This window comes from Chiloscyllium plagiosum, unplaced genomic scaffold, assembly GCF_037043375.1.
Source record: "Chiloscyllium plagiosum isolate Xiang-an unplaced genomic scaffold, Cpla_swu_hap1 HiC_scaffold_28, whole genome shotgun sequence".
Lineage (NCBI taxonomy): Eukaryota > Metazoa > Chordata > Chondrichthyes > Orectolobiformes > Hemiscylliidae > Chiloscyllium > Chiloscyllium plagiosum.
Window position 1 is genome coordinate 25,162,639 of NW_028270166.1, and position 12,480 is coordinate 25,175,118.

The window sequence follows — 12,480 nt, forward strand, 5'->3', positions numbered from 1 at the left end:
TGTGGCACGTGTATGGAATGAGCTGTCAGAGGAAGTGGTGGGCTGGTGCAATTACAAAATTTAAAAAGGATCTGGGTGGGTACATTAATATGAAGGTTTAGAGGGATGTGGGCCAAATGCTGACAAATGGGATTAGATTAGGCTAGGATATCTGGTCGGCATGGGCAAGTTGGAGCGAAGGTCTGTTTCCGTGCTGTACACCCCTATGACTATATAACATCTTCCAAACTCACTACCACTATGATCTAGAAGGACAGGGGCAGCAGATAACTCATAGGGACATCACTACCTGCAAATTCCCCGCCAAGCTATTCACCAAATGGCTTTGGAAATATATCACCGTTCCTTCGGTGTTGCTGGGATAAATCTAGGAACACACTCTGGCACTGTGGGTATTTCAAGAAGACAGTTTAACACCACGTTCACAATAGCAACTAGGGTTAGACAGTGAATACTGGCCCAGCCATCAACACCCATCTATCATTCTCAAATAGAAAAAAATCATGATATCTACACTCAGTTTCTTACATTACAGGAGGACTAGCAGTATGCAGAGATCTTAGTTTAGTCACAATTCAAGAGATTTAAATCACTTCCATTTTTATGGAACAGACCACAAGTGACACAACTGAATCAATAATCTGCAAGATAATAATCTTGAAGAAATTATTTTGTCTGCCAAAGGGCAATTCCATTATTTTTCTTAGAGTTAACAGATACTCTTGCTTCCACACAATTTACATTAGGTAATTTATTTTAATGAGAGTGAGCCCATTGCCAAAAACAGCATAAATCTTCGCAGCCAACCAGAGGGATTGAAAAGACAGGAGCCAAATCATTCCTCTTCACCTGCTTGTAACAATACGTAAACAACTTTGAGCTAAAGCTTGAGCAAAAAATGTTCATTGTTAAGCTACTAAAAGTAGAACATTCAAAATATAAGCTGGCACAAAAGATTGTGAAAATTCATTTTATGCTGGACATAATTTTCACTTGAAGCTTGTTGACCTTTTGTACCATTTTGATGAAGCTTTGGCAATGGAGTACAACCTAGCAGAAAGTCTAGGTTAAAATGCCCCCACAATGTAGCTGTATTTTTTTTTGCCTTGAGCAATATTTTTCTCTGTTCCAAATTAGGGCACTAGCATAGAATTAGTTAAATAAGTACTGACTTACCTTCATTCGAAAAAAGGTTATACTTGTTAAGAGATCAACTGTAGACTTTAAATCTTGTAGCCTTTCAGGACTGCTTGCTGGAAAATTATTCTATATAAAGGAAGTATTTTATTTGTAATTGCAAACTTTATACTTAAATAAAATCCATTCGACCTTTTACAGCATTACAAAGTGCACATTCCAATTGGGCACATTCTAGGAATTCAACACTTCAGATGAGTACATACTTCAACATTCTTGTTCCACAGATGAATTCAACTAAAGCAATAATTGTTGCAATTTCATTTGCTCCACTGTTCAGATAGTTTAACTTTCAAAGTGTTTTATTTATGTTTTAAGACTAAACATACTTTTTAATCTTATCCATCCCAACTTTAGTGCAACTGTCAAGCCACATTAGCGTGGCTTCAAATCATTACGTAATTCTTCAAGTAATAAACTAGATTACCTCCGTCTATCAGATTTCACTTCATGCATTGAGGAGAGGGTATTAAAATATTTACCAATAACAGTAGAATTGTAAGGTATGATGTAAAATTGCTGTAGCACAAACTAGTTCCACAAGATAATTAATATAAATCATAGAACCCCTACAGTGTATAAAGAGGCCATTTGGCCCAACATGTCCACACCGACCCTCTGAAAAAGTACCTCACCCAGATCCATTCCCCTACCTAATGCACCTAACCGACACATCCCTGAATGCAATGGGTAATCTAGCATGGCCAATTCACCTAACCTGCACATCTTATCTGTGGGAGGAAACAGGAGCACCTGGAGGAAACCCACGCAGACACAGGGAGAATGTGCAAACTCCACACTGACAGTCACCCAAGGTTGGAATCAAACTCAGGGCCCTGGTGCTGTGAGGCAGCAGTGCTGACCACTGAGCCACCATGGCACTCTACAACTTTGGATTAATTTAACATGCTCCAATAGAGTAGATCCAGTCAAGTTACAAAAACGAAATAGTAATGCTTTGTGGAATGGAAGAAACTAGACCATGAAATAGGACTATATGGCCTTAAAATTGAACCCTATATTCTACTTTTGTCAGGTCCACAAGTGATGCTGTGCCCAATGACTCAAGGGGTTTGAAATACATTTAACTTTGTATTGTCTAAATAAGGAAGTAGATCCCCTTCAAATGAAATTGTGGAGCTTAATGCGTACTTCAGAACTTAGCACTGGTAGGAACTGTTAGATAGCTGCAATAGCAGCCTAATCAGTGATTCCTAAAGGTACTGTCAACCAAAAGATGTGTGCTTTGTTGAAATGTAAATTTATGTGCAACTGGGAAGACAGGAGCTACTCTAGGCCACTGTCACACTGGGTTGGCCTCTCTTCCTCCCACTCCGCCAAGTCTGGCCTGAGGGCTTTGAAGTGAGCATCCCAAATTGGATAGTTGCAGAATGGCATATATGTATTATTATTTGGATGTAAAAAACAGGGGTCTGCAACTGCTTCTCTATGGCACTAAATTGTTGCAACACTCCCATAAAAACACAAATGAATATGTGTGGTACTGCAAGGAAATCTGACGTGCAAAATATATCCATGATAACTCATTGAACACCTTCTACTTCAATGTCAAACTTAGTCAATATAATAGGTTAATACAGTCACAACAAAAATTTGCTCATTTCAACAGAAGCCCATTCACTCAAATGAGTATTTCAATTTGAAACACTAAACCTGACAAAGTACATCAGATTCTTTCTTTTCCTTTCTTTTACTGTAATCGGTTTGCTACTTTCTGAATCCAGTAAAATTTAAGTAACTTTCAAAAGGTTAATGTACATTGGCATATGCAGTTGTATCTTTTCTATAAAATTTTGAATTTCTATTCAGGATATTTACTCTTATTTTAATCATGACATAAGTGTGCTTAGGTGGGAATAAAACTTAGAAAGCTTTATTTTGCATCAAAACTCACCCTATACATTGATAGATCAATACGAAGAGAATTGTGCAGTTGGTCTAGAAGTTTTACAAACCTCTCTTTCTGCAAGAGATAACAGAAATATTTTATTAATGATTTCAAACAAAAGGGTAGATTTTCAAACTGCCATCTGACTACTAAACACTGTTGTGGATCAACTATGGGTTTTAAAAACTGCTCAATTTTCATTTCTATTGATTTCACTGTAAACAAAATCTGTCCCTTCGGGGAAAAACAGGCAGTCATCTCTCATTAATAATTTACATATCGAAATAATAGCATATCCTCTCAATCAAAAGAAATTATTTGGAACAGATTATTCAGAATTGATTTAGAATGAAACACTCAGTCATTCACTACACAGAAGTTATAGAAGTAAAACCCTGGGTTCATACACTTAATTGCTCCACTACTATATGACACTAATTTTTCTTTTTGTGGCTTCTCCACACGATCCATACATCCAAGACTCCACAGGGACTCTTTAATGGAATATTAGCGATTATTTTCTGCAGCAAAATCTCCTCTATTAATTTCATGGCAAAATATTTGATTTGTGGCATTTAGTGTAGAATATTTAAACTTTTCAGTGATTTTTCTATCACATGTACAAATAACTCAAAAAAAAAATTAAGGCCACCTCGTCCAGCTAAAAATATGAATAAATGGGTTGTATGGCATTGAAATGCTTTAACTTAAGGAAGGGTACTAATAATATTGCTTGGTCAAATTGAACCTGCACTAAAGTTCATACGGTTACTGAAAGTATTCAGCATGCTTAAATAATGTTTGGATCATCATCACTCTGTGTTTAGAATAGTGTACCCATTTTAATTACTCTACACAGGAGGAAATATCAGATCATCAACAAACCTCTAAAGACTATAAGCAATATTCTGATGTAATGATAGCTTTCAGGTATTCAAACTATTAACAATGAAACATTTATATCACAGTGAGGAGAGGCTGTTTACCTTTAACATCAAAGTAGCATTTGACCAAGCATGACATCAGGGAGCCCTTGCAAAACTACAGGCAATAGAAATTGGATGGAAAATCTCCACTGCTCAGAGTCAAAAAGTGCACAAAGGAAGATGGCTGTGGTTTTGAAGGACAATCATCTCAATCCCAGGATGCCACTGCAGGAGTTCCTCAAGGTAGTGTCCTCAGACTAACCAGGTTCAGCTCCTTCACCAATGACCTTTCTCCATCATACATTTAGAGGTGAGGAAGTGTAACCATCAGCAAACAATGTTCAGCACCTCACATAGTGAAGAGCAAGACCTCACTGTAGCAAGATCTGAACAACTTTGAGGCTTGAGCTTATAAGCAGCAAGTTACATTCTGATGACATATGCCAGGCAATTACCATCTCCAACAAGAGAGAATATAACAATTAGCCTCAGACATTCAATGGCATTACTACTGCTGGATTCCCCACTATCAACATCCTGGAGTTTCCATTGATCAGAGGCTGAACAGGACAAATTATACAAATATTATATGTAACAATGGAAGATTAGAAATTAGTAACTCTGTGGTAAGTAACTCACCTCCTGTTTCCCCAGTGTCGGTGCACCATCTACATGGTACAAGGCAGAAATGTGGTGGAGTATTCTCCATTTGCCTGTATGAGTGCAGTTCGAAAAGCACTCCTGGGATTGAGATGATTGTCTTTCAAAACTACAGCCGTCTTCCTTTGTGAAAGTTTTGACTCTCAGCTTGACTGGCACCCCATCCATCATCGTTAAGATACATACCCTTCGCCAACAATGCAGGGTGACAGCAGTGTACTATTTACAAGGAGGAGAAAGTGAGGTCTGCAGATGCTGGAGATCAAAGTTGAAACTTTATTGCTGGAACAGCACAGCAGGTCAGGCAGCATCCAGGGAACAGGAGATTCGACGTTTCGGGCACAGGCCCTTCTTCAGGAATGAGCAGAGAGTGTTCAGCAGGAGAAGATAAAAGGTAGGGAGGAGGGACTTGGAGGAGGGGAGTTGGAAATGTGATAGGTGGAAAGAGGTCAAGGTGAGGGTGATAGGTCGGAGTAGGGTGGAGGCGGAGAGGTCAAGAAGAAGACTGCAGGTCAGGAAGGCGGTGCCGGGCTGGAAGGATCCGGCTGAGACAAGGTGGGGGGAGGGGGGATGAAGAAACTGGTGAAGTCCAAGTTCATCCCCTGCGGTTGGAGGGTTCCCAGTCGGAAGATAAGACGCTCCTCCTCCGACCGTCGGGTTGTTGTGGTTTGGCGGTGGATGAGTCCAATGACCTGCATATCCTCGGTGGAGTGGGAGGGGGAGTTGAAATGCTGTGCCACAGGTTGGTTGGGTTGGTTCGTCCGGGTGGCCCAGAGGTGCTCCCTGAATCGCTCCTGCGATTCAGGGAGCACCTCCCCTCCCCTATCCCTCCCCTCCCCTATCAGCTTTCCGTAGAGACCACTCCCTCCGCGACTCCCTTGTCAGATCCACACCCCCCACCGACCCAACCACCACTCCCGGCACCTTCCCTTGCAACCGCAGGAGGTGCAACACTTGCGCCCACACCTCCCCCCTCACTTCTCTCCAAGGCCCCAGGGGAAACTTCCATATCCGCCACAGATTCACCTGCACCTCCACCCACATCATCTACTGCATCCGCTGCAGCCGGTGTGGCCTCCTCTATATTGGGGAGACAGGCCGCCTACTTGCGGAGCGATTCAGGGAGCACCTCTGGGCCACCCGGACGAACCAACCCAACCAACCTGTGGCACAGCATTTCAACTCCCCCTCCCACTCCACCGAGGATATGCAGGTCATTGGACTCATCCACCGCCAAACCACAACAACCCGACGGTCGGAGGAGGAGCGTCTTATCTTCCGACTGGGAACCCTCCAACCGCAGGGGATGAACTTGGACTTCACCAGTTTCTTCATCCCCCCTCCCCCCACCTTGTCTCAGCCGGATCCTTCCAGCCCGGCACCGCCTTCCTGACCTGCAGTCTTCTTCTTGACCTCTCCGCCTCCACCCTACTCCGACCTATCACCCTCACCTTGACCTCTTTCCACCTATCACATTTCCAACTCCCCTCCTCCAAGTCCCTCCTCCCTACCTTTTATCTTCTCCTGCTGAACACTCTCTGCTCATTCCTGAAGAAGGGCCTGTGCCCGAAACGTCGAATCTCCTGTTCCCTGGATGCTGCCTGACCTGCTGTGCTGTTCCAGCAATAAAGTTTCAACTATTTACAAGGATCCTCAGACAGCCCTTCAAGCACATGATCTCCACCATCTAGAAGGGCTATGGAAGTGATTGCATGGGAACATCACTATCTGCAAGTTTCCCTCCAAGCCACTCACCATCCTAATTTGAAATTAAATCACCAGATTTTCACTATCACTCTTTCAAAATCCTGGAACTCAATCCCTAACAGCACTATACACAGGTCTGCAGCTGTTCAGTAAGGCAGCTCATCACCAGCTTCTTCTCCAGAGCAACTAGGGATAGGCAATAAATGCTGACCTACCCAGTCACACACATACCCCCCCAAAGAAAGTAAAATGTTCCAAGAAATAAGAAAGTTCATTAACAGGTGTTACTTACTGACACTCTAGGAATTTTAAATAAAGATTATAAGAGATAGGATTTATAATCATCTGGAGAGGAATGTGTTGATTAGGAAAAGTCAACACGGTTTTGTGAAGGGTAGGTTGTGCTTCACAAACTTTATTGAGTTCTTTGAGATGGTGACTAAACAGTTGGATGAGCAGTTGATGTGGTGTATATGGATTTCAGTAAAGCGTTTGATAAGGTTCACCAGGGTAGGCTATTGCACAAAATAGGGAGGCATGGGATTGAGAGTGATTTAGCGGTTGATCAGAAATTGACTAGTTGTAAGAAGAGTGGTGGGTGATGGGAAATGTTCATCCTGGAGTTCAGTCACTAGTGGTGTGTTTTGGGACCACTACTGTTTGTCATTTTTATAAATGACCTGTATGAGGGTGTAGAAGGATGGGTTAGTAAATTTGTGGAAGACACAAAGGTTGGTGGAGTTGTGGACACTGTGGAAGGATGTTGCAAGTTACAGAAGGACATAGATAAGCTGCAGAGCTGGGCTAAGAGGTGGCAAATGGAGTTTAATGTGGAAAAGTATGAGGTGATTCACTTTGGAAGGAGTAACAGGAATACAGAGTACTGAGCTAATGGTAACATTCTTGGTAGTGTAGATGAGCAGAGAGATATCCGTGCCATTTACATACATCCCTGAAAGTTGCCACCTAGGTTGATAGGATTGTTAAGGCTGCATACGGTGTGTTAGCTTTTATTGATAGAGGGATTGAATTTCGTGGCCACAATGTCATGCTACAAATGCACAAATCTCTAGTGCAGCTGCACTTGGAGTATTGTGTACAGTTCTGATCACCGCATTACAGGAAGGATGTGGAAGCTTTGGAAAGGGTTCAGAGAAGACTTACTACTTGCCTGGTATGGAAGGAAGATCTTACGAGGAAAGGCTGAGGGACTGGAGGCTGTTTTTGTTAAGATTAGATTAGATTAGATTAGATTACTTACAGTGTGGAAACAGGCCCTTCGGCCCAACAAGTCCACACTGCCCCGCCGAAGCGCAACCCACCCATACCCCTACATTTACCCCCTACCTAACACTACGGGCAATTTAGCATGGCCAATTCACCTGATCTGCACATCTTTGGACTGTGGGAGGAAACCGGAGCACCCGGAGGAAACCCACGCAGACACGGGGAGAACGTGCAAACTCCACACAGTCAGTCAGTCGCCTGAGGTGGGAATTGAACCCGGATCTCTGGTGCTGTGAGGCAGCAGTGCTAACCACTGTGCCACCGTGCCGCCCAAAAGAGAAGAATATTGAAAGGTAACTTAATTGAGACATATAAAATAATCAGAGGGTTTGATAGTGTGGACAGTGAGAGCCTTTTTCCACGATGGTGATGGCTAACACAAGGGGACATAGCTTTAAATTGAGGGGTGATAGATATAGGACAGATGTCAATGGTAGTTTCTTTACTCAGAGCATCGTAGGGCCGTGGAACGCACTGCCTGCAACAGTAGTAGACTCACCAACTTTAAGGGCATTTAAATGGTTACTGGATAAACATATGGATGAAAATGGAATAGTGTAGGAAAGATAGGCTTCAGATTGGTTCCAATAATTGGTGCAACATCAAGGGCCAAAGAGCCTGTACTGTGATGTAATGCTCTATGCTCTATTAATCACCTTCTAATACGTCAGCATGGACTAGCAGCAGGCCACAATATACTAGAATAGTCACAACTGGACAACCACCTTTCTAAAATAAACTGTGATAACAATGGCATGGTAACATGACTCAATGTTCCCCTACACAAGGGTCAATCTTGACTTGGAGCATTCTGCTATTTTATCCCAACACATCTCCTGAACCAAAGCTTGAGAAGCTGACAAAGTTGGTGTGTGGAGAATGCAATCATTAAACTACTTACCTGGGGGTTACATCTAAGTGTATCATTTAATAACATATTTATTCATTAAAGTAACTTATGAACAAAGGCATTTAAACAGTAATTAACAGTTACCCAGGACAGACATGTCCCTGTGCCATGATACAACCATGATCAATGGGAAAACCATTCTTAGCCCAGGTATATACAGTTAATGGAAAGTGCCCTATTTTGTCACATTTATTCAATCAAAAAGAGTCAATAGTCACTTATTTTATGAATAATCAAGATGCACTTTTGCTGTGAATTTTAATTTTATGCTTCCTGCCAGTTACATGATAACAAAGTGAAATATGTTTATGAAGCCATCTGGAAAGTCAATTTTCAAAGGCAGCCTTATTATGTGGCTGAGGTTTACATAACGCAAACAGCTTCTGCGATACTCAGAAAGACAAATAGGGTATCACAAACCATGCAGTGCACAATTTCTAAAGAGCAGAATGAAAATCTGAGTGCACATGGTGATGTATTTCAGTTCAGTCACCATGCTACAGAAATCTTCCCCACTACAAATGAGGATGAGATTAGTCACTTGGGTGATGTCATATAAACCAGTCAGTGCCCAAAAGGGTTAACTGACATTGTGCAAAAAACTCTGCAAATCAAGAAATGTAAAAAAACTGCTCAAGGGAAAAGCTTACTAGTTTTAGATATCTCAGTGTTCTGTGTAGTATTTTGTGCGCAAGTTAAACCTGATGTCTCACAAGGCACTATCAAGTATTTTTAGCTATTAAATAGCATGTAAGAAAAAAATACATTTTGTTTATCTAGACAGAGCTGATCTCCCACAGAAGCTTTTGTATGAGCATCCTTCCCCATTTTATACAGCAGTATGTAAATAGTCCAACTCAGAAAGGGACTATACTGGACCTGGTGTTAGAAAATGAGCCAGGCCAGGTGGTTGAATTTTCAGTAGAAGAATACTTTGGGAATAGTGATCACAATTCCATAAGTTTTAGGTTACTTGTGGACAAAGACGAGAGTGGTCCTAAAGGAAGAGTGCTAAATTGGGGGAAGGCCAACTATACCAAAATTCAGCAGGAACTGGGGAGTTTGGATTGGGAGCAGCTGTTTGAGGGTAAATCCTCGTTTGATAATCAGGAAGCTTTTATAAAGAAGTTGATTAGAGTGCAGGACAGACATGTCCCCTTGAAAATAAGGGATAAAAATGGCAAGATTAGGGAACCATGGATGACAGGTGAAATTGTGAGACTAGCTAAGAGGAAAAAAGAAGCATCCATAAGGTCTAGGTGACTGAAAACAGATGAAGTTTTGGAAGAATATCAGGAAAGTAGGACCAATCTGAAATGAGGAATTAAGAGGGCTAAAGGGGGTCATGAAATACTTTTAACAAACAGGGTTAAGGAAAAGCCCAAAGCCCTTTATTCGTATATAAGGAGCAAGAGGGTAACTAGAGAAAGGGTTGGCCCACTCAAGGACAAAGGAGGAAAGATATGCGGGGAGTGAGGGAAAATAGTTGAGATTCTTAATGAGTACTTCGCATTGGTATTCACAGAGGAGAGGAACATGGCGAATGTTGAGGTTAGGGATAGATGTTTGATTACTCTAGGTCAAGTTGGCATAGGAGGGAGGAAGTGTTGGACATTCTAAAAGGCATTAAGGTAGACAAGTCCCCAGGTCCAGATGGGATCTATTTCAGGTTGCTGAGGGAAGCAAGAGAGAAAATAGCTTTGGCCTTAACAGATTTCTTTGCAGCATCCTTGCACATGGGTGAGAATTTTTAATGTTGCCTCCTTGTTTAAGAAAGGTAGCAAGGATAATCCAGGTAATTATAGACTGGTGAGCCTAACTTCAGTGATCGGCAAGCTGCTGGAGAAGATACTGAGGGATAAGATCTATTTACATTTTGAAGAAAACAGGTTTAGCTGTGATAGGCAGCATGGTTTTATCCAGGGAAGAGCATGACTTATCAACTTAAGAGAATTCTTTAAGGAAGTGACAAAGTTGATTGATGAAGGAAGGGCTGTAGATATCATATACATGGACTTCAGTAAAGCATTTGATAAAGTCCGCATGGCAGGCTGATGGAGAAAGTGAAGTCGCATTGGGTCTAGGGTGTACTAGCTAGATGGATAGAGAACTGGCTGGGCAACAAGAGACAGAGAGTAGTCGTGAAAGGAGTTTCTCAAAATGGAGAACTGGGACCACTGTTGTTTGTGATATACAACAATGAGCTAGAGGAAGGTATAGGTGATCTGATGAGCAAGTTTGCAGATGACACTAAGATTGGTGGAGTAGCAAATAATGAAGGGCATTGTGAGAGAATGCAGTAGAATATAGATAGATTGGAGCGTTGGGCAGAGAAATGGCAGATGGAGTTCAATCCGGGCAATGTGGGGTGATGAATTTTGGAAGATCCAATTCTACAGCGAACTATATAATAAATGGAAAAGTCCTTGGTAAAATTGACGCACAGAGAGATCTGAGTGTTCAGATTCATTGTACCCTGAAAGTGGCAATGCAGGTCAATAGAGTGGTCAAGAAGGCATATGGCATGCTTTCCTTCATTGGACTGGGTAATTGAGTACAAGGATTGGCAGGTCATGTTACACTTGAATAGGACTTTGGTTCAGCTACATTTGGAATACTGCATGCAGTTCTGGTCACCATAGGACCAGAAGGATGTGGATGCTTTGGAGATGGTGCAGAGGAGGTTCACCAGGATGTTGCCTGATATGGAGGGCTGAAAAATGTGTTGCTGGAAAAGCGCAGCAGGTCAGGCAGCATCCAAGGAGCAGGAGAATCGACGTTTCGGGCATAAGCCTTTCTTCATGATATTGAGGGCACTAGCTATGGAGAGAGGTTGAGTTGATTAGGATCATTTTCATTAGAAAAATAGAGGTTGAAGGGGGACCTGATTGAGGTCTACAAGATCATGAGAGGTATTGACTGGGTGGATAGCAAGAAGCTTTTTCCCAGAGTGAGGAATTCAATTACTAGGGGTCACAAGTTCAAAGTGAGAGGGGAAAGGTTTAAGGGAAATATGCTTGGAAAGTTCTTTACAGAGGGTGGTGAGTACCTGGAATGTGTTGCCAGTGGAGGTGATAGAGGCTGGCAGGATAGCACAATTTAAAATGTATCTTGACAAATACATGAATGGGCAGGGAGCAGAGGGATACAGATCCTTGCAAAATAGGCAACAGGTTTAGATAGAGGATCTGGATCGGCGCAGGCTTGGAGGGCTCAAGGGCATGTTCCTGTGCTGTAATTTTCTTTGTTCTTTCTTTATTTTTTGGGCTAATGCCAAGGATGAGGATTGGAGGCAGTGAATCTAAGGCATCATTCTAGATGTTTCCTGTGAATGACCACAATATTAAACATGGTCCAATATCTTCCGATATCACAAAATATTTTAAAAGGCAACTCTTTATTAGCACTTCCAGTATGCCAGCAATGTACAGAGGATTAAGTCTGTGGTAGAATGAAAACTATACAAAAATGTAGAAATGGAGTGCTTGCAAATTTTTCAAGACATATTGCTTGCCTTAAACTAAATGCTAATAGTGGTGTATTTTGCCTTATGTGTGGACTATTGATTAAAAAAAACAACAACCTTGGAATTCAAAATATCAAAATCATGCGTATTTACATCCGATTTTCTCATTATCGAGTTTCCATGCTGTACGTCATTACAACTCTGACATTATGGTGCACAAAATTTGTTAAAAATATTGAGACTCAAATCACAAAGTAACAAAGAAAGATTGATCATAAACTATTGAATTTGGTGCTTAAAATAGTAAATTTATATTTATTAAGGTGGTATGAAATTTGTAAAATATTCATTTTAACAAATTTAGTCTAAAGAATGTCTTATAAATTATTACTGCAATATATAGAATGATAAATGTGTA

The 12,480-nt window shown here is 41.4% G+C and overlaps 1 protein-coding gene across 9 annotated transcripts in view; it reads right to left on the reverse strand.

The window, feature by feature from the left end:
* Positions 1-12,480, reverse strand: part of LOC122565310 (protein unc-13 homolog A) — a 431,554-nt gene that overhangs the window by 129,144 nt on the left and 289,930 nt on the right. For all 9 annotated transcript variants that reach the window (XM_087976053.1, XM_087976052.1, XM_087976055.1 and 6 more), the window contains 2 exons: positions 3,113-3,181; positions 1,177-1,266 (listed from right to left, as the gene is read on the reverse strand). In XM_087976053.1, coding sequence (XP_087832179.1) covers positions 1,177-1,266; positions 3,113-3,181 — 159 coding nt within the window. The remainder of the gene's footprint in view (positions 1-1,176; positions 1,267-3,112; positions 3,182-12,480) is intronic.